The sequence below is a fragment of the Arabidopsis lyrata genome, assembly GCF_000004255.2.
Source record: "Arabidopsis lyrata subsp. lyrata unplaced genomic scaffold ARALYscaffold_5, whole genome shotgun sequence".
Taxonomy (NCBI): domain Eukaryota; kingdom Viridiplantae; phylum Streptophyta; class Magnoliopsida; order Brassicales; family Brassicaceae; genus Arabidopsis; species Arabidopsis lyrata.
Genome location: NW_003302551.1, coordinates 5,791,591 through 5,813,720, shown reverse-complemented (window position 1 = coordinate 5,813,720; position 22,130 = coordinate 5,791,591). Strand labels below are relative to the sequence as shown.

At 34.1% G+C, this 22,130-nt stretch overlaps 2 protein-coding genes, 1 long non-coding RNA gene and 1 pseudogene across 3 annotated transcripts; all 4 read left to right on the top strand.

The window, feature by feature from the left end:
• The first annotated feature begins 503 nt into the window (after positions 1-503).
• Positions 504-1,920, top strand: LOC110228442. The gene is made up of 2 exons (XR_002331986.1): positions 504-858; positions 1,207-1,920. It is a non-coding gene; the product is annotated as an uncharacterized LOC110228442 (long non-coding RNA).
• A 1,030-nt stretch (positions 1,921-2,950) lies between these two features.
• Positions 2,951-5,326, top strand: LOC110228608 (annotated as a pseudogene).
• A 2,263-nt stretch (positions 5,327-7,589) lies between these two features.
• On the top strand, positions 7,590-10,558 carry LOC9313251. Its single transcript, XM_002877137.2, has 6 exons — positions 7,590-8,009; positions 8,926-9,127; positions 9,225-9,273; positions 9,373-9,584; positions 9,661-9,762; positions 9,845-10,558. The coding sequence occupies exons 1-6, from the start codon at positions 7,997-7,999 to the stop codon at positions 10,035-10,037; spliced, it is 771 nt and encodes a 256-aa protein (XP_002877183.2). The 5' UTR covers positions 7,590-7,996; the 3' UTR covers positions 10,038-10,558.
• Positions 10,559-11,095: 537 nt separating this feature from the next.
• Positions 11,096-11,742, top strand: LOC110228292 (probable glucan endo-1,3-beta-glucosidase BG1). The gene is given in 2 exon segments (XM_021025114.1): positions 11,096-11,102; positions 11,186-11,742. Coding segments are annotated over 2 exon segments (564 nt in total).
• The last annotated feature ends 10,388 nt before the right edge of the window (positions 11,743-22,130 follow it).

Genomic DNA, 22,130 nt, shown 5'->3' with positions numbered 1-22,130 from the left:
TTGTCCTGACGTCGCCATTTTGCAAAATTTGGGTTGGGTGAAGTGGTGGTTCCAACCGTAACAGTGGCTGGTGGGACTTCTACAGACTCATCGAGATGCTTGACGAGGTCATACCATCAAGAAGGGCATGGACCTGAAGTTTCCAGGTGAGGTAAGTGTCAGCGGTGAGTTTAGAAATGTTAGCCATGTTGATGTGAACAATGGCGTTTGAATTGAGAGAGATGGTGACATCGTGCGTGTTGGAAGAGGACGACATGGTGTCGACGACGGCTGGAAAGAAAATTTGAAGGTTTTAGGTTTAGAGGAGCGTTAGCTCTGATACCATATAAGGTTTGTATTAATCTTATTAATGAGAGAATGTTGTTTACACATATTTATACAGACTCTAGAGAAGGACTAGGGTTAAGCTAAGATTAGGAAATTACAGTTAGGACTTTAACTAATCATTATTTACATAATACTCCTATATTAGGCGCGTGTATTACAACAAGGGTAAATATGTATATATTACACAATGTATGCCAAATATCATAGCCCAACTTTTTTTATGGTTTTCTGTTGAATTATTAAATTTTTGATGGTTATAGGCTCAAATTTTCCTTTCTTATTCTTCCTTCGGCAAAAAAAACAAACCTGATTGTTTCTCTCTCTCGCGAAGGCGATCGACGCGACGCCGTTCTTTTGCCGGACCTTGTGATTTTCGATCGTCTCGATGCCGGATTCAAGTATCTGAGACTTACATGCCGCCGGCTTCATCAACTACAGAGACGCTGCTGACCATCGGCAAACGGAGGGAAATTGAATCGAAGATTTGCGACTCCCAAATTCGTTGAAGGAAGCTCCAAATTCTTGCTGTAGGTATGAATCAAGCCCCTTTCCCCTGTGTATCATGACTTAATTGTTAAATTCGTTGTATTTTTTGGTTCTTTAATCGGACCTTAATCTTATCTACTCAATATTTGATTATGTGTGTATGATCTATTCTAGTAAAATTGAATTGTGTGATGAGATGATGATAATAGTTATGATAACGTTGTCTAGTTTTATTATTACTAACAGTCATTCTAGAGCTTTTTCTAGACAGTTTTTTTTGGTAATTTGCATCAAGCTGGATACTTTGGTTTTGCATTTGTTTTCTAAATGAAGAAATTGGTAATGGATTTGGCTTCTATACTCTTTTGGTTGATGCAGTTTCTTATTTTACAGTACAAGCCTCATAAATGTTATCTTCAAGCTCACAAAGGGGATAAGATCAAGGTTCCTTCTTGCTTGCTTGATATTAATTTGATTGACCTGAAAGAAAGAGTTATGGACGAGTTTTCTTGAGGAATTACCTTCATCAGTATTTAATAAAATTGTTGATATTGGAGCTGTTGGATCTTTCTGTGTTGGTTTAGTGATATTTGGTGGTTCTTTATTAGAGAAGGTAGTAGGAAGAAGAAAGGTTATGGTGATGGAGATTGGATTTGTACCAACGTACGAGGATAAAGATCGAGATTGGATGTTGGTTGGTGATGTTCCATGGGACATGTTCTCTTCTTTGTGTAAAAGACTCAGAATCATGAAAGGATCTGATGCTCCTACTCTAGACTCTTCCTTATGATCTAGAGAAGATGAGAAGCTTTTGTTTAAAGGAGATGATGATTATGATCGATGAATGAAAAACCCTTTTTGGTTTGATTCTGATCGGAGTTTGACCACAAAAATGAAACTTCTGCGGTTTTGTCCGATAAGAGATTCGTCTCTAGTGATGTTCTTTTTGTCTTTGTATTTAGATTTGAAGCAGTTTGATGTAAAGATACATGAGGTATTTTTGTATAATACAGACATACAATCTATAAATGGACGTATTAAGTAGCAATGTTCTATAAGATCAGTTTTTGTTCTTGATCATGAACATAGTATTTTAAATTTCTGAAACTTATACACATTTGTTTAACTAAAGATATTAAACTTATCCAAGTATGCCTATAAATCTCGGGAATGGGCATTCGAAATCGAGTTCATGATCGAGATATTCATCAACAATTGAAAGCTGATTTGGTTGAGCATATATGACAAAAATTTCACAATAATCTTCTTATAGAAAGGTAGTACAACTAATCGTTATTCCTGTTTTGATCTCACATTTTCACAAAATTTATACTGAAAAAATTGAGAGAATCTCATGGTGAGAACTCTCCATTGGAACTACTCTTAGAACATCTCCAACCATGACAGATTATATATAAAACATTTGAGAGATTTCCAAAATAATATATAAAACAAAATATAAATTAAAAAATGAGATTATGTTCTTAGAAGAGAGGAGAGGGATTCCCAAATGAGAAATTTAAATATCATCTCTCCTCTTTTAAGAACATTTCTAATATATTTTAGGGAAAATTGGATATAAAGGATAAATAATTTAATTATTGTCCATCTATGCATTCTATATTCATAATTGATCATATATGATTTAATATTGGTCATCTATGCTTTAATATAATTAAAATCCCATTTTATCCCTAGTTTCTTTAAATCTTGCTAAACTATAAAAAAATTTCCAAAATTAATTAGATTTCTTTCTAAAAATAATTTAGAGAAAATATATGACAAAAACAATATTTATTTACTTTCCAAATATTCTTGCCAAGATAATTCCAAATTGTCTTCTTATTTGACGTTAACTTCCTCATAATTCTTTTGACGACAACTTCTTTTTTGATTTTCTCTTTTGGTAGTTTTTTGGATTTCTTCAATTCTTCGGAGCTTGTATATCCAGGAAAAATTCTAGATTTCTTTGCATGTGTTGGATTATTGATTTGTAGTGTTGTGTTGTTTCTAAAAGTCTAATAAAACAAGTTTTAGTTTTCATCTCTTGTGTGTGTCTCTCTCTTGTCCAAGTCCTCTGTTACTTTGTCTCTTTGTCTCTTGATCTCGTACATATGACTATTTCTAAGTCATTCTAAAACAAAGCAATTTTGGTTATAACATAAACGTTAATTTGTTGTTTTTTTTCTTTTGCACTAAGTAACCTAAGAAGCAAAATCTAACACTTTGATCACTTGACTTGCTTCCATTATCTTCTTTTGTTACTAAACCTTAATTTGATAACATAATTTTGGGCCTTTTGAACTTATTATGTTGATTGTTGACATTTACAAAGAACTTTGCTACAAAAATTCCATGAATGTTGATATTTACATATTTTAAGATTGTTTTTGCTTTTGTGTAGACATGGAAAACGAGTGTCCAAAACGCCTATTCACATATGGAAATCAGCCACAAGTGGAGAAGATAAATAACAGCTGCAAAATGTCTCTTCTGACCAAAATAAAGGAAACGTTGCCATCGGAGTATGATGAAGTTAAGAGAGATCCAGTATTCGCACATGTCTTTGCAATACACGAAAATAAAATAGGTTATTCCGCTCGCTTGATACACAGCATCATGTGTAGACAATTGGTTACAAAAAAAAAACATGAGCTATGGTTTGTGTTTGGAGGGAAGCCACTTAGATTTTCACTCCAAGAATTTTATGCAGTTACTGGTCTCAAGTATACTGATGATGGGAGCTGTGATTATGAGAAATGGAAAGATGATAAAGGATTTTGGAGTAAATTGCTGAAAAGAGGTGGAGATATATGCATAAATAAATTGATGACTAGCATTGAAGATGTTAAGAAGTGGAGGGAGAAGGACGACAGAATTCGTTTCGTGTATATTTGTGTGATAGCTGGGTTGGTCATGGCTAAGGGTGAGACAAAAAAGATTGATCATTTATACATCAAGATGGTGATGGATCTTCGTAACGTTCATAATTATCCTTGGGGTCTTAAAGCTTATGATTATCTACTACAATGTATCATGAAAGCAAGATCTGCTTTGAAGAAAACCAAAAGCTATGTTCTAGATGGATTCTCATATGCACTTCAGATATGGGTGATGGAAGCAATTCCAGACATTGGAACATTGGTGGGAGAAAAGATTAGCACTGAATTGATTGCAGCTCCTCGATGTTCTAATTGGAAAGGCGCTGCAAAGGTATCATATGAGGACATCATCTCGGTGGAGATGTCATTTACATCACATGTGAGTTTACAATTCTCTATTTTAAGTTTAAGAGTTTAAAGATCTAGGGGTTTTAAACATGTGTGTCTTATTGGTAGTTAACGTGATGCAGACAATTATTTGCATATGAAACTATTATGCCTCGTAGGGTTCCAGTGTTTCTTTAATATTTTTTTGTTATGTTTTGTAGGCTGTCTTTTATCCATTCATTTCTTATTCAGGAAATGAGTTCATTGATGACAAAGAATTTGTATGGCCTGATGAAATCAGAGATGGTGAAGTGGATAATATGATTGAAATGATCAAATCTGGGAATGATTTTGGAGACCATGTTTGGGGAAGTGTCTTAGAGGATAATATAGAAGGCGACAATATTGAGAATGTGCAAGAGAATGATGTCGCAGATAAGGATGTTGCAACTGAAGACATGAATGAGGTCGATCATCTGAGTGAGCTAGTTGAAGATGGGAATGAAGAGAACCATGTCTCTGGTATGAAGAGGAGTAAGAAGAAACAATCTGATCACGGTGCAGAGACACGCAAAAAGAAGTTGCTTTGTCAACGAGCAGCAGCAGCAACACATGGAGCTTTAAATGACGAAATGAAGTCCTTTCTTAAAGCATTGTTTGATTCTTCTTTTGAGACGATTAAAGCACAATTGGGAAAACTAGAGGATGATATAGCACTAGTGAAGAAATTGGTCTCCACATCTGCAACTGCAAGTATCACAACGAGATCCACAACCTCGCAACCGTCCAATCGAACAGATCAGCCTAGAAAAGTTGTGGTATGTACGTAAGAGATAAATCTTTATTTTGTTCACCTACTTTGTTTATTATAACATGCTCTTTTCGGTTTTTGTTGTATTTTAATGTTTTCGTTATATCTTTTTCAATGGTAGGATGAAATGACGTCTTTAGATGATGACTTTTTAGACTTTAGTTTTGGTACACAAGACTTCTTAGATAAATCCATGGGACACTTATCTCAACCATCACAGCTACCCGAATTTGATTCCACACAAATTTGAATCGCAATAAAATCCAGAGCCTGATCGAAATTGAAAGCGAAGGTAAACATATTCCTGACGTGGGCAAAAACGACAAGGATGCTGTATTGGTGTTTGTTTCTGAGGCTAGATGGAATGCTTTTATGGAGTGGAATATGAAGCACCAGTAAGTCCATTATTTTTCTCTAAAATTATTAGAATTTTATGCTTTGCCAATCGATTTAATTCTCATGGTTTCACATTTTCAGAGACTTAAATTTTGGTCCAAGTGTTATCAATAAAGCATTACTCGGTAGACTCTTGAAAGCGAACGAATGGCTTAGCAACGTGGTGCGTTATACCGATTGTCATTTACTTTGCATTACATACTTAGTGTTACAAAGAAGTTGTGGTACACTGATTATTAAATGATTTAATATTTTTCAGGATATGGATGCTGCGATGTATTTATTTCGGGAGAAATCATCTTTAGGGCGATTGGATATAAATTAGAGTTACCATCTACGGCAGTAGCAACTAGTAGAACTCCTTTGTATTTGCTCTTCAAAAACGTTCCATCAACTACAATCACCCTATGAACTGCCTTGTAGAACCCTCTTATTGATTGACCAAAAGAAATAAATAGATACTTGAATCTACCATCGTAATCAATTTCAAAATTCGTATACGTACCAGGATTAGCTTCTTGTAGCATATGCAAGTATTTTGGTATTTTACCATAACTTTTCTCAGGTATCCCTCTAACTTCGTTAACTGCATACTCACGAGACTCCCAAGCTTGGGAATAAGATAGCTCACATCCATATTCTGTACGCAAAATATTAATGATATCATTGGGTTTAGGCCCTTCCTTCACACCCTCGTATCTATGCATAATGAGCTGTCCAATTGTTCTTGCTGAAGGGGTTCTAGAGACTTTGCTTTTCTTCGAAGGAGCACAATTATGTTTAGCAACATACTTATTGATTTTGAAATATGTAGATCCCTTCAAACATTCTGCACGAAGCCTCCATTTGCAAACTTTGTCCACACAACGAATACACCAAAATGTCGGATCAGATTTAGTAACTCTGTAGTCGAAGTTATACTTCATCGCACATATTTCTAGAGTTGCCTGTAAAGCTTCTTTGCTTCTGAAATGTTTCCCATTCTTTACAATGGAATCTGCCAATATAGATTCAACCTTATCACAAACTCTACCAACATTAGGCGTATCCTCAACAACCAATACTGCAGATTTTTTACGCACGTTACGATCATCATCTCTTTCAATCGAATCACTTGGCTCCTCATCCAATTCGGTATCCACTATATTCCTTTGATTATCGCCTTTAACTTTAAATGTCACACACAACCATATCAAAATGTTCCTTTTATAATAGTCGACAAAATTTTTCAGTTGTCGGTCATTCGTCATAAGAACAGGAGGAGAATCAACACCGAGATCTGTAGGTAAATAAGTGAATTCCACATCAAGGTTCTATTTTGTAGTCTTCAGAGACCATCATCAATAGGTCTTCAAGAGTTGTTGTAGATTGCAAGGTGAGTAATCTTGCACATTTTTCTTCATCAACAATAAATTTCCACTCTTTATTAGCAAATGATCTCCATACACCACAAGTAACATAGATCTGCAACATAATTGTTTGTCTCACAATTACTTAAAGATCGTGACTAGGGAGAAGAAAGAAGAAAGAAGAAGAGGGGACGAAGGAAGAATAAGAAGAGATGAAACGTGGAGAAAAAGAAATAAGGAACAAAAGAAGAGACGTCAAAGTGGACTAGGGTAATCTATTTACTTATGGGTAAAGAATTCTAAACTAATAAGAATACATGTTCTAAAATTTGTAGACGTAATCTTAACCTTAATATTCAATTTTATCAGATGTAATCTTAACAATATTCAATTTCTTTATTTAAAGATCTATTTTCCTTTTCTAAAAAGAAATTCTAAATTATATAGAATTTGTTTTCTATTTTTTGTAGGATATATAGGAAAATATAAGAATGTGTTTTCTAACAATTTTAGAACATGGGTAAATGTTAGAAAAGATATTCTAATTTTTTTAGAAGAAAGAGCAAAGTATAGAACATGTATTCTAAATTTCGTAGAAATTAGCTATCTAAATACCGTAGAACAGAAATGCGTTCTAAATTCCGTAGAACATGTAGAGTGCATAGAATACATTATCTAAATTTTATAGAACATGTACAATGTGTAGAATACACATTCTAAATTCAGAATGTGTATTCTAAACTTCGTAGATCGTATTTTATTTATCCAAAACGGCAACAAAAATGACATATTTTCGACATTATAAGTATCCTCATGACTTATTTTTCATTTGCCTACAAATTGTTCTAAATTTTTTTTGAAAAACTAGTTAAACCAACTACAAAGGGTAAATTAGGAATATGTGATATTTTTTCATAGAATGCATAGATGGACAATAGTTTAATTATTTATCCTTTATATCCAATTTTCCCTATATTTTAATTATTATTTCTAGATCAAAATTATGTAGAACCCTCATGTAAGCACTCCTTGTTAGAGCCCAAATATAGTTGGGCGTTAGTATTTAGTGGACTGAGTACTGACCATTCATTGGCTCTTCTCCTCTACATTAGTGGACTGACCTGACCGCTCAAACCTCTCAACACTTGCTTTCTCGATTTTTTTTTTCTCTCGAAATTTGTCACTTTCTTGACTCTTCTGTTGTCTGTTTTCATATGTTAAAATCATTTGCATGTTCATAAATCAAATGTTAAAGATAATTTCGTTTTGATAATTATTGCATGCATTCTCAAATGCTAAATCTTTTTGCAGAGGTAACGAGACTTTCTCCTTCAATTCTCCTGGAAAATTGTGACAGCAAAAGAAACTGCAATTTCTCCAAATTTTAAGAAAGTATAATCAGAATCCAGTGTCTGATCATGCTCTTCTTAGGTAAATGTCACTGCCTTTTCTGAATATTGTTATTGTTGTTTGTTTCTTTAATTTATTTCCCCCAATTTTTTGAAACTTCTCGAAATTCGTCAGTTTTGGACTCTGCTGTTATCTGTTTTTTCCTTCAGACACTCAAATCCTTTGTATGTTCTTAAAAAAGATATTTCGTCTTTATAATTTTTTTGCATGCAATGCATTCACTATTTATGTAACAAAACATTCTTTTTTTTTTTAATTGTTTGTTCTTGTTTTGTTTGAGCCTTTGAGGTTTCGTAAATCACAACGAACCATCGGAAGCTTGATATATATACGTTAACTCTTGATTTGTCTATAAATATGTAAGCATGGTAATGACATTAGATATGTGTTCTTCTGGAGTCTTTTGTGGATTAAAATGTTTAAATTTTGGTGACAATGAGTTGCAGTATAATTTTTTTTTTTTTTTTGATAAATATTGTCGAAGAGTTTCCGTTCTATGAAAAAATAGTGATCCTAGAAGAAAACAAAAAACATGCTAGAGTCGAAGGTAATATGTCGTTGGAAATTTGGAATGATAACATTAAGAAACAGGGCCGGCCCAAACTATTTGAGTGCCTAAAGCAAAAAAAAATTTGGCCCATTAACAAAAGCTGTTATAAAAAAAAAAATACAAGTTTTAACATGTATGAGATTCGAAACCGTGACCTGTACAACAAAAGACTTCAATCTAACCACTAGACCACAGTAACATTTTAAAAATTGATGCCCCTAAAACTACTTATAATTATTTGATGCCTAAAGCCCTTGCTTCATGGGCTTTACCCATGGGCCGGCCCTGTTAAGAAATATGAAATGTTCTGTAGAAGATATTTTTCAAAATCTTCCCGCAATATCCGCCAAAATTTTGTAATTGTTCGCCATTTATCGTGTAATGCAGAGTATTCGAAGGCGGAAAATGATCCGAAAATGCAGGGGATATACAATTATACTTGGAAGTCTAACTCTGGACTGACCAAACCAAACAGTCTGAACCAAAACATGGTTGCTTCAAGACCGAAGAAGCGTAAAGGTTCAACCTTTTTACAATCACCATGGCACAAAGTATATCTACAAGGTTCAGAGTTATGTCACAGTATCAGGTCATTTCTTTAGACTGATCTAGTACCATATTCTAGATGATGATTATGATATATTGTTTTCACCCTATTTGAAAAATTACACATTTTCTCTCTATAGAATTGCTGAAGAAGAATGGGGCCTTGCGACAAATACGCTAAGTGAGAAGGTTTCAATACTCTTATATTTATCATTTTTCCTTTAGTAATTTCCATCTCCATCTTCACAAAGATATTTGATTTTGTTGTTGTTACCGTCTGATGATAAGGTCGATACAAATGAGGCAATATCTCCATCAAAGAGAAGGCTTGTTTTATCCACACAACTTATGCAACAGCTTCTCCAACCAGCACCAGCGTTTGTTTTCTTAGGCGACAATGCAGCTCTCAACTACGAAATCGTGCTTTACTTTGTGTCGAGAATCACCCTCGCTGATTCATGTTCTCTCAAATGCCGCTCGGATTTGGATAAGAGCATAAAGTGAGTTCCATTATGGTTTTAGATTGATCTCAGTTTCTTAATCTTTGCTCACTTCCCTAAAATGAATTTTTGTCAGTCGTCTAACTTCGAAGACAGCTAGTGATCTAGATCACCGATATTCTTCGCTCGTCAATGCTTTCAATGAAAAAATACATAAGCTGGAAAGTGACTTTCAATGGTATGGATGGATCGATCCTTAATTGTTTTTCAAAGATAATTATTTTCTTGAGTGTACATTCTCTTTCAAATTGTGTATGCAGCTTGGAGAGGACCACATCGATATTAGACATCATCTTCAAAATCCAAGACCTCGAAAGATTCTCCGTGATAAACCATCTCGGCAAGTTTCATAACCGCACAAAGACCATTACAAGACCTATTCCGCAGAGATACATTGTTGGAATACAAATGCCAACGAACCTGCCCGAGCCACTATATTGTCTTCCTCTGTGATCATCACAAATGATTTAATTTGATGTGTATATCTGTTGAGATTGAACTCTCCGATTGATCCTGCAAAGAAGAAGAACGATGTCAATGAGAAAGGAATGAAGAACAAGGGAGTAAAGAGGTGGGTTGGTGTGATGAAACCCAGAATCTAGAAAGAGAGAAGAAGCGTCGAAGGTTGACGAAAGGAAACGTAGAAGAAGAAGTCAAGGTTTAGTTGTTTTGGGTTAAGATATGTTTGGGCCTGCAGATTTGGTTTTTGGCCCAACAGAAAATGTCTAGATGGTTTTTGTTGTAACCCATTCGTAGACTTGATGTACTCTTAAGTTAGCTAAGTACCAAGTTAGAATAACAAGAGAAGCTGTTAGGTCTGAATAGTAAAGAGTTGTTAGGAGTTGCTGGAACCTATACACAAGTGGTGTTGCTTGTGTAAGTGATCCTAGTATCTAGAGTTATGGCAAAGAAACTATGTGTGCAAGTGTGCAATCTCTATATATGTGTTTAAGAGATGTTGTAAGTTTTTTCTATCTATGAAAAGTATGAAAGTTTAAGAGAAAAACAAAACAAACCTGTGATCTAAGCAGAAAAACAACAATATCCATCAGAGATTCTTAAGGGAATCAGAAAAAATAAGCTTTAGTATATATTTTTGACTGCATAAATCTATGTCACATGTATATGTAATGTACTCTAACATATGTAAATTAGACTAATATAATGTTATGTAACTCTTTGATATATCTATATATAATATTTCGTACATATATAAAATAGAGATAAGTTGCAAAATAGTCACTTTTTCAAACATAATTAGGGAACTAGTATGTTCACTATTTACAATTAGAATTTTCCCCATTTGTAACTGTTCCCTAATTTTTGTCTGACCCTAATGCCATCTAAAAACTCTATTATTTACCATTCCATGCCATTGCGAACTGGTTAGCTACGAAGCACGGAATCGTCTGTGATTCCACGTTTCTCGCTCCGGAAGCGGAAGCGAAGCGGAAGCGAAGCGCAAGCGCATCAGAATCGCTCGGAATCGCGTTGGAATCGTGATTCCCAAAATGAAGCGTTTGGAAGCGTCGTGGAAGCGACGATTCAGAGTTGGAAGCGCCGTTGCGGTAGATCGGAAGCGTCGCTGGTGTTGATCTGAGATAAAGGTATCACCGGGGTTTGTTACGGCCGGAACGGCAACAATCTCCCGACGCCGGCAGATACAGTAGCTTTATACAAAACCAACAATATCGACGCAATCCGTATGTACGAGCCCTTCGCTGACATGCTCGAAGCCCTCCGTGGCTCAGGTCTCTCCGTCGCGTTTGGTCCACGAAACGAAGAAATCCAATCCCTAGCCCAAGATCCAGCCGCCGCAACAAATTTCGTCGCCACCTGGATCACACCTTACCAAAACGACGTCACAATCAAATGGATCACAATCGGTAACGAAGTCTTCCCCGGATAAATCGCTCCATTCGTCGCCGCCGCGATCAGAAACGTCAACGCCGCGCTAACGAATTCCGGCGTCACAGGAATCTCCGTCACAACGGTTTTAGCTATGAACGCGTTGACCAATTCATATCCACCTTCAGCTGCAACATTCCTCCCAGATCTAACCGAGATCATGACGGAGATTTCATCGATACTCTCTCAGACGAATTCGCCTCTCATGACCAATATCTACCCGTACTTAAAAAATTTCAATCAGATTTAATCTTTTTAGAATGACGTTTTTCACCGACAATACATATCATAGCGTTTGTTAATTAAAAAATGCTATGAACAAAATAAAGGTAAGACAATTATAGCAAAAATATCCGGATCTATGGCAAATTAAATAACGAATGCTAAGATTTACATTTTAATAGAATGATTAACATAAATATATTTACTAAAATTGTGTCAGAAGTTTATTTAATATAATATATATTTTTATCTATATTTTTATTTATATATATATAACGCTTCTAATACACACCCGCTTCCTAATTTTTTTCAAATATTCGCTTCCACGCTTCCGAACGCTTCCACTTCCGCGTACCCGCTTCCGATTCCATGCAGCTTAGCTGGTTAGTTTGTCTTCAACCCACTTTGCCACTCAGAAACTGTATTAATTACGGTTCAATGCCACGATCTCTTGTGCTCTTGTCGTTTCGTCTTTCTCTTTCTCAGGTGAAAACCTATTTTTTCTGTTCTAACAAGTAACTGTCGTCTCCTCCGTTTCCTTCGATGCCGAAGAAGAAAGCATCTAAATCGAAGTCAAAAATCCCTCCGTTCGAAACGAAGCAAGAACCCAGTCGGCGAGGCATCAAAATATTCTTCAAAGAGATTAAAAAGCTTTTCATTTTTTGGGCTCTCAATTAAAAATTGGGTTAAATTGTTAGACAGAAAAGAGTTTGGGGGTTTTATGGGGAAAATAAAAGAATTGGAAGAGTTTAATAGTGGGGGACAGTGGCGGGGCCAAAATCAAACCAAAGAATTGGCTGCATGTATTTTCCAATTATGAACCTGAACCAACAAAATTTTCAAATAAGCAACATGAACAAAATAACTGTTAGCCGATTTTTACATCGATCTTTACGGTGTTAGTAAACCGTCAAGGTGTTAAGGTAGACGACACTATACCGAACACTTGGACTTAGAACTAAGTATTGTTTAACGGTTTACTAACCATGTGAATGTCAACATCAACTTTAAGTTGTCACAGTGTCGCTACATCGTCGCAACGATGTCATCTGACTCAGCACCGTTTAAAGGTTTATTAGCACCGTTAAAGTCACTGTAGAATTCAGCTACTGGTTATATGGTTTAGGTTGGTAATTTGAAAATTTTGTTAAATGCATGGTGCATGGTGCCACTGTTTGGGTTGGAGAAGGTATCCGACAAATTGTTTGAGTTGATTTGGCCGTTAAGTCTCAATTCTCAAGTCTGTTTATTTTTAGAAAAAAAAAATCCAAAATCAACCCAAACATTTTACCAATGCATTTTTATACCAAAAAATGGTATCATGCATTTTTAAACCTGAACCAATAAAAAAATCTAATTACCTACATAAATCGTGTAGGTCAAAGTAGAAAACACCTAACAAACTTATCTAAAAGATTTTGTTGCACAAAAAAAAATGAATAAGATTCTAAGAATCCAACCGATCAACACTATTAGTGGAAGAACTAAATCAATGATCTTCCACATCACCCATAATCGAAATCAACTTAGATGGATGACTTGGCTAGCTTGAGCAATCTAGGCTGTTGATTCTATTCTCCGAGATTTTTTTTATAAAAATTAAGCCAACGATTCAAAGTAGTATAAAGAAGTAGCTGAAGAATTCAAATGAAGCATTTTAATCTCATACTGGCTCAATAGAAAAAAAAGATGGAGTTGTCTCGATTTGGTTGCTCACTCATGATCATGATTACACAAAGCAATAGGTTTGATCTTTGTGAAATCATAATTAGAGAAGGTAGATAAGAGATTAAAATAATGCCATTTGGTTTGTGTAATGCACCCGCTACTTTCCAAAGATGCTCTACCAAGCTAGAATTCATCCACGCTCACCGCACCAGAGTAGTCATTTAGAGTTCTTGGGTTAAGGTAGATTAGGATGGTTTAGTTGTTGGGTTATGGAGTTTAGGGCTAGATTACTTAAGATCCTTACTTATTGGTTGTTTATAATGCTAGATTAGCCTTGATCATGTTGATTTAGACTTTAGGAATTTTATGCTCAGAAGGTGTTCGATGAAATTCCCGAACCAAAACCTTTAAGTGCTTTACATTCCTTACCTTTGGAAATTGTTGACTAAGGTGTTAAGTGGCTAGATAGACTTGTTTATAATGCTTGTTAGTCAATTGATTGCCTTTGGATGAAGTTGATGATTAATTGATTAGCAAATGGACTAATGTCATGGAAATGTGTTAGTGTTGCTTAGTGTTCTATGGCTTAAGGATCATTGCTTATTAGAAGTTGTTTGAAGCTCCATAATCCACTTCTTTATCATTCCTAATCAATTCCCTTTAACTCGAGAATTCGCTTATTAGCTTGTTATTTTTCCGCTTTGTTTACTTTCGAAACTTGTTAGTCTTTTGCATTTTACTTTCATTTATCTTGTTTTGCATTGTTTGATTGTTATTTACTTTGTTAGTCAAGTTTACAAAACCAAATCATCTTATTAGCCTAGATTAAGCTTTTGCGTGTATTCCTAGTGAGTTGATCAATTGCAAATTGTGGTTCGATATTTAATTGAGTAAAAGTACTACATCAATTTGGCGCCGTTGCCGGGGAAGAAGACAATTTTTTTTTTTTTTTTTTTTTTTTTTAAAGAGAAACTTGGATTCAAAACTCAACAAACCAAAGATTCATACAAAAACTTAGAAAGAAACCTTAAGAGAAGTTTATGATCTCTCAACAAAGCATGACATGAAATTAGGTCTAAAATCACTTAAATAGAAGTTTAAAACGGACCGGGTCGACCCATAACAAGCGGGTCGGATCCGGTTTTCGAATTCAGGTCATAAGGAAAATTGGCTCGCAACAGGGTACATAAGCTGATGCAGATGGCTGATGTATCAACAGAATAAACTTGGATTCTTCAAGACATCTCGCATCAGGGTGCATATGTCGATGCATATGGCTGATGTATCAACAGAATCTTCAGGACATGTCGCATCAGGGTGCATACGTCGATGTAGAAACCTGATGCATCTTCTTCTCCATCTCTTCATACTCCTCTAGTTCTTCTTTGCTTGATTTACTTCTTTTTACCCCCACTAGTGCTCCAATTGCCATCAAAACTCTAAAATCCACTCCATGGACCTAGAAGTAAGATATGCAATGCAAATATGCACCTAATAACCTAAACATGAATGCAAAATGATTGAAAACTAAGAGAAACAAAGCTATAAAACTAACAAAAACACAAGATATCAGTTGCAATAGCTGAAACTATCCTAATCTACGACGCAATGAATACAAATTGAATGAATCATTTGTCTATAGGCAGATTGGCAAAGCATCTTAAAAAAATCCATGAGGAGAAATTTCAGCGAAAGCAAGCAATTATGGTGACATTACAGATCAATTTGTTATCGATAAGGTAAATGATGAAATCTCTGAAGAAATAATATAGAAAAGAGGATTACAGTAGACGAGAAGGCAACAGGGTGAAGCCTCTTCTTTCTACCGCATATCACTGCATCTTGCATCGAGCCTCAACTGTAGGTCCAAACTGGACTTATGTACTTAGTATTGTAATACATTGTTGACGCATCTTCGTCCTAAAATATAATTGAAAAAGATACTTAACACATCAAACATCATAATCAAATTTAGTAAAAACAATACCTATGTCATGAATGTTTTGCAGTTTTAATTGGATTTTAGTTTTCGGTTTCTGTTTTTTGGATTTTTTATTTTCGGTTTTTAGTGTAGATTTTATTTTTTTGCAAAATCTTGAATGCTAATTTATTTAGTTTCTTTTTATATATATAATTATTTTAAGAAATTTATATTACTCCTTATGCTATGTATTTTGAATTTTAGTTTTTTTTTTTTTGTGTTTAAAACATTAAGAAACAAATGTCATGTAATTTTTGTTATAAAACCCATAAATTTTAGTTTTTGGACTCCAGAAAAGTAGATGTAAAATCTCTTAAAATCTGATTTCTTTATTTTTCTAGAAATTCTACTTTTATTAAAATCATGAATGGATAATTCTGGTTTTTGCATGCAAAATCAAAAACCAAAAACTGCTTTTAAATCTACAGCCATTCAAGGCCTAGTAATATCAATATATCATATTTGAATCAAAATATCATAATACATAATCAAAATCAAATATGAATGCATCATTATCATGATTGTAGAATACTAAAATTGAGTCGGAATCGTATTGAATATCATAATCGCATTACCTATCGTAATCTGAATTGCATTAAATTTTATAATTTCAATAACATTAAAGGATTAAACATTATGTAATAAGAAAACAATGAAAGTTTTCAGTTCAATAATGTCTGACATCATTGCTTTTCATGTATTACTTGTCGCAACATTACATTTTTATGGTTTAGTTTTGTAGCTAAAATGTTTAAAATTTTGAGTTTTGCATTAAATTAATATAGTTTAAAAGCATATTATCTTGTTCATCCAGTCTTAGCCAATACTGATATCACGGTGTTTGGAAGCTTTACTTTCTTTGATGGAAAACTTTGTTAAGGAGACTGCGAATATATCCATTAAAGTTTTTTTTGTTGAGGATGTTGTTGGATACCTAGCAACAAGGTGTTGTTGACCTTCTCATCTTTCACTTGAAAACCGATATGTTGAGAAAAAATTTGTCATCATTAACACGTTGTAGATTATCATAATCTATATATATAATAGGAGAGTCTTCTCTCCATCTAGCATATCCACCTAAGCATTGAGTACTATTTATTTTACATTAAAATAAATTTAAAACATTCATTCAGTGCATATTTATGTTACTTATAATTAATAAAAAATATAAATAAATAAAAAACGAATTATATAAAATACATTAGATATTAAAATAATAAAAATAATACTATTAAATTTTATTAGTAGTAATAATATAATTCAACTTTCAACATATAAAAATTAAAAATGATCATACTTCAAATTTTAAATGTGTAAATAAGTTTTAGAATGGAAGTAAATTTAAATACATGGTAGAATAAAACTAAATCTACATGTAAAATTTTAACCAAAAAATGAAATTTAAAGTAAAACATTAGTTTCTAAGAACAATATACTACATATTTTTATTTATCATTAAAGTTTTACTTCAAGAAAAAAAAAATTATTAAATTCAACGTAAATTTATAATTTAAGACGAAGATATTGTAAGAGTCACACTTTCTCTTGTGAAATTATAAAAAAGGATATCTTGAAAATTTAAAAACATTATCATCTATCTTTAAAAAAGTAAATAATTAATTATTAGATTATTCATGAGTTCTTCAACAAAATATACAAAAAAATGTTATGAAAGCCATTAAAAAGTGATATGTAATTTGTATAGCATATTTTCAAGTGAAACTACAACTTTATAAGATGATCAAAAAGTAAAACAAGTTTGATATTTTATCAATTATATCAAATGCTTTTAATCCAAGAAAATTGAGTATTGAAAGATAAGAATTAAGGAGAAAATAGTTATGATATGTCTTAAAAATCAATTTACACTCCAATATATATTATATGTGAGTGAATAGAAGGTGAAAAAAAAGTAGATGTCAAGAGGCAACAAGTTTATCATAAAAGATGACGAAAGAATTGGTAGTTAAAAGTGTTTGATAATAAATATCTAAATCTTAGAAAGATAATGCACATGAGTAAGGTAAAATCTTTGAGATCTCATTCATTGTGTAAAACGAATGGGTTCTTAGGAAAATACATGACATATATTATTAAACAGATTATTAGATTCAAAGTTGGACTTAAACGTTTGGCCATGTAACCATGAAAAGTAAGATAAGATAGACACATTGATGACTTAGTCGAGAATTCTCTTATGGCACGCTGCACTTGCTTTGATGGGTAAAACAAGCTCGCTAAAGTTGTCTTAGCAACATGGTATTATAGATGTACTTTTACTCCAAATAATGTTCATGAAACTTAGTATATTCGCATTTTATATGGAATGATGATGTTATATTCACATCAACATTTAATCATAAATAATATTTACAATTAGGTCAACAATCGATTAATTAACGTCAAAACTTTTAAAGAAATGTCTTCATGGAATTTGAATAAGAAAGAAACTCTTTTGGAGATAAGATAAAGGATCATTAGATGGTCGTCGATACAGTTTACTCTTCTCGAGAATTTCTTAAGTAATATTTGTTACCACGTGATATATTTCAAACCATTTATTTGTTAAGGAAAGATTATCGTCGACAACAGGCCCGTCTCTACCCCTAGGCAAGGTAGGCAAATGCCAAGGGTCCAACATTAGTTTCATAAAATTTCTTAAAAAAAAAAGGCCCAAAATTGTTTTTTAAAAAAATTTACTAAGAAGGTTTAAATTTTTTTTGTTTTGCCATAAGTCTCATTATATATTCACTTATTAATTTATGTTCAAATATTTATCTTTTAAATTTCATTGATTATATTTTATGTTGAAAGTTTTATATTAATAGAAGAGATTTTAGATTAAAATCCCGCGCAACGCGCAGGTACAAAATCTAGTTAAATTATAATTACACTGAATATCATAATCACATTACCGATCATAATCTAAATCACATTAGATATTATAATTTGAATAGCATTTAAATACAATGTAGTCAAAATAGTAATGTTTTTTTTTAATATGTGTGGCAAAAGTCAAAACCTTAAACGATACTTATTTATAAACGGAAGGAGTAATATGTTATCAAAATCGAAGATTAATACAATCATTATCAAAATCAAATCTTAATCTCACTGATTAGTATAATCGACGTATGATTATATATCAGAATTATTTTAATTATTATAATATAAATAAAATTAAATACGATGTAATCAAAATTGAACATGAATCGTACCAATATTGTAGAACATGAGATTTTGGAGATTCATACAGGTTTAAATAATCGTATAAGAAAATCACAAGAAAGAGTGAGTTTGACAATAACAAAAGAATGTAGATTGAAATAGAATAGAAATATAAAATAAAAATAAAGATAATCAAACATAATAAACATCTTCTATATATTAAAAGAGTCATTGATGCTTATGTGTCAAGCTCACAAATATTTTCGACATTTTTACTTTTATTTATTTAATTATACTATCTTTCCTATCAAACACTTTTCTTTCCTAATAATACATATTTTAATCTATTATAAACAATAAGACCTTCAAGGGAGTTTGGTATCACAACAACTTGTGTGGCAACATCATATGGAGGCGCGGTAGGCCCTAATCCACCTATTCCACAATGAGGACAACCTGAGTCTAGGCAGTGACTTGTTTTGTCTGGTGGTTAGCTGCAGATCTTAGATCTTAGAGGGCTATCGCAGGTTACAGAGTCGGGATGCTTGCGGTTTCGCATCCACCGGACCGGATCGAAAGTTTTTTTGTTCTGCAGGTTTGAAGATGTTCGGAACTGGATTGGAGGGGTTTGGTCCTAGTGCGACAGATTGCTCGGTCAGGATCTATCGACGTGGAGCCGGTCAGTCGGAGAGTCGAGTTTTCTGGGAGGTTTGTAGCGGGATTGGCGAGTCGGCGGTGAGGATGATTCGTCGGAAACCGAATTCTTTCAACGGTGTGTTTCAATCCTCCTTCTATGTCGCAAAGCCATGAACCTTGAATTCGCCAGATCTAATGCTACTGACTTTCTGCTACCGGTAATCAACAAGATCCGAGCCTCCGTTTTAAGTTTTCCGGCGTCATTTTCAGATCTCTGTTTTGTAACTGATCCAAATTTGTATGGGCCAAAGGTCTGGCCCAATTGAGATTTCGAAATAATAATTTTTTTTAAAAAAAAAAAAAAAAAAAAAAAAAAAAAAGTAAGGGATGTGGGTGGTGAATTAGGTCTCTTCACTCATGTTTTTGTACCACTAGTTGGTCTAAGATATATCTGTACCATTAGCTATGTATTGGAAGTAGTCTGTAGATATATCTGTTTATTTTCATTCCGCAAATCTTGTAGATTGTTATGTCAAATGCAATGGAAGTGGTTTCTACTTCTCCTTTGTGTATGGGCATCCCAATCTGAGTCACCGTAATGAGTTGTGGGAATGATTAGAAAGAACTACAAGTAATAGAAGAGACCCTTGGATAATAGTTGGAGATTTCAATGAACTACTTGGTAATGATGAAAAACAAGGAGGTCCCGTAAGACGAGAGATTACCTATACTTCGCTTGTCCCTACATATTCATTATTTGGACAAGGTTGTGTGGAAATCTTCTTGGATCATCCATAACACCAGACTGGTCAGATACATTAAATCATTTGATCCACTCCTCACATTGCATAATGGACTCCATTCTTAAATGTTTTGGCGAGAACGGAACTCACGACGTCAATACAGTGGCTTGTCGGACTCAGCAGTCCTGACTCGACTCATTGATAGGGTCATGTGAAACCGTATCTCCTCTCTTCGATACAAAGCTCCACATAAATTTGAAGGTTTACTTCGCCGATGGTTTGAAGTAAGATTGATATACTGTTCAAATGTTTAAGCTACTGCCAATTCTTGATTTTATTTAGGGTTAATTACGGGCCATGCCCATGTTTTATGTTTTTCTTTCAGGTTTTGACAAAGTGGGGAAAGGCTTTCACCATTTGACAATTATGTCAATTTCAGACGAAAATGCCCTTCTAGCCGAACCGGTGTACAGTTACAGCGAACGAAATCATCAGGCGAGTTGGTTACGTACACAGTATCTCGTTAGCTACAGTTGATTAGTTTTTTAATATTTCCGTCGGATGTACAGTGTACACCGAACGAATAAAAGCATATAAAATATGGTGTCACAAATGGTTTAAATGCTGAAAAAGTTGAGACATGACTCATTCCAACTATAATTAATGCAAACTCATCATTACATCTTATTTTAATCCTCTTAAATCATAAAATCGTACACTGTTTAGATTTTGTAAAGAGAACTAAGAAAAAACATAAACTTCCCCTAAATATCTATGAAGGAATGAGATTGACGCCATTTTGATCTTGTTATTTACGGCCATTTTGATCTTGTTGTTTAACAAAGTTTTCCGGCGAGAAAGCAGTGGTTGTGGTAAGTAATGAAGTTGTAAATATAAATTTTAGTGATTACATACACTTTCAATGAAAACAAAATTGATTTGGATACAAAACTTCAAGAAATTGAATTTATTCCTCTCTTGATTCTATATTTGTTCTGTAGTAAATATTAAATGACGAGATTCAATGTGCATTAAGTGTGTAGTTGCAAAGTCTTTTTTTAGTTGGAGGTATAAAAGTTGTTCTCAGTTGCATTTAATGGGGTTCTCCTGAATTTATGATGCAGGATGTTAATGGAGATTCCAGTATTTATTATGGTTGGTGATTGGATAATGACAGAAGAAAAATGGAAATTTGAACCTGAGAAAGGAAGCTATGGTCGGTGTGTACGTGTTAGGGAAAACATGACGTACACGGATTTGACACCTACATTATGTGAGGTTTTCAATTTGAAGTACAAAAAATGGCAGCCAATAATTAGTTACTGGATGCCGGGAAATATGTCAACTATGATAGAACGTACACGCCCTCCTGTCTACATTGACAATCAAATGAGCTTGGATACATTCTTTCTGATTCATGTTGGGGATCCAAGTGTCAACTTGTTTGTGTCTTTCAGTAGAACTGTAGATGCCACTAATGCGGATGTAGATGAGCAAACTGACGTACAGGATGAAAAAACAAATGAAGATGCAGAGGATGAGGAGAACGAAGAGGTGGATGGGGAAGAATTGAATGACAGCGACGAAAACATTGAAAAAGATGACGATGTCAGTGGTGGCTATAGTGCGGGAAGTACTCTCGACCCTACTATAGACGGCAGTGAAGGTAGTGGTGAAGATTACGATTTCAACAAGTGGAATGATTTGATTGTAGAAGAATATGGAGTTGGCCATGTTGACGAGGACGTCTGTGACATTCCACCGACCGTGGAACCGGCAGGGGAATTCAGTCGTCTATTGGCAGAGTGTACGACCACAAGTCAACGTGTACGTACAGGAGAAACCAGTGCGAATTTGGGTGACACTCAGCTAACTATGAATTCAACCCGGACGTATCAACAAGGATTGCTCCAATGTACGTACACTAGAGAATGTGTACGAGACACAGGATGCGAAGGTGAATTTGTTACGTATACGGATACCGATGTTAATGGTAGAGACGAAGTCAATGGAGAGATTGGTGTGGATTTGGATATCGGAGGTTCAGAAACTGGTGTCTTAAATGAAACTGATCTCCGTATACAACCCTCGGTTGAGTCTTACGAAATGTATAATGGATTTTCTTTATTACATAGTGGAGAGCCGGAGATTCTCGATAATGATGCTGCTCCAGTCTTTGATGATTTAGCCAAAGTTCGATGTGATTCTACAGAAGTTGAA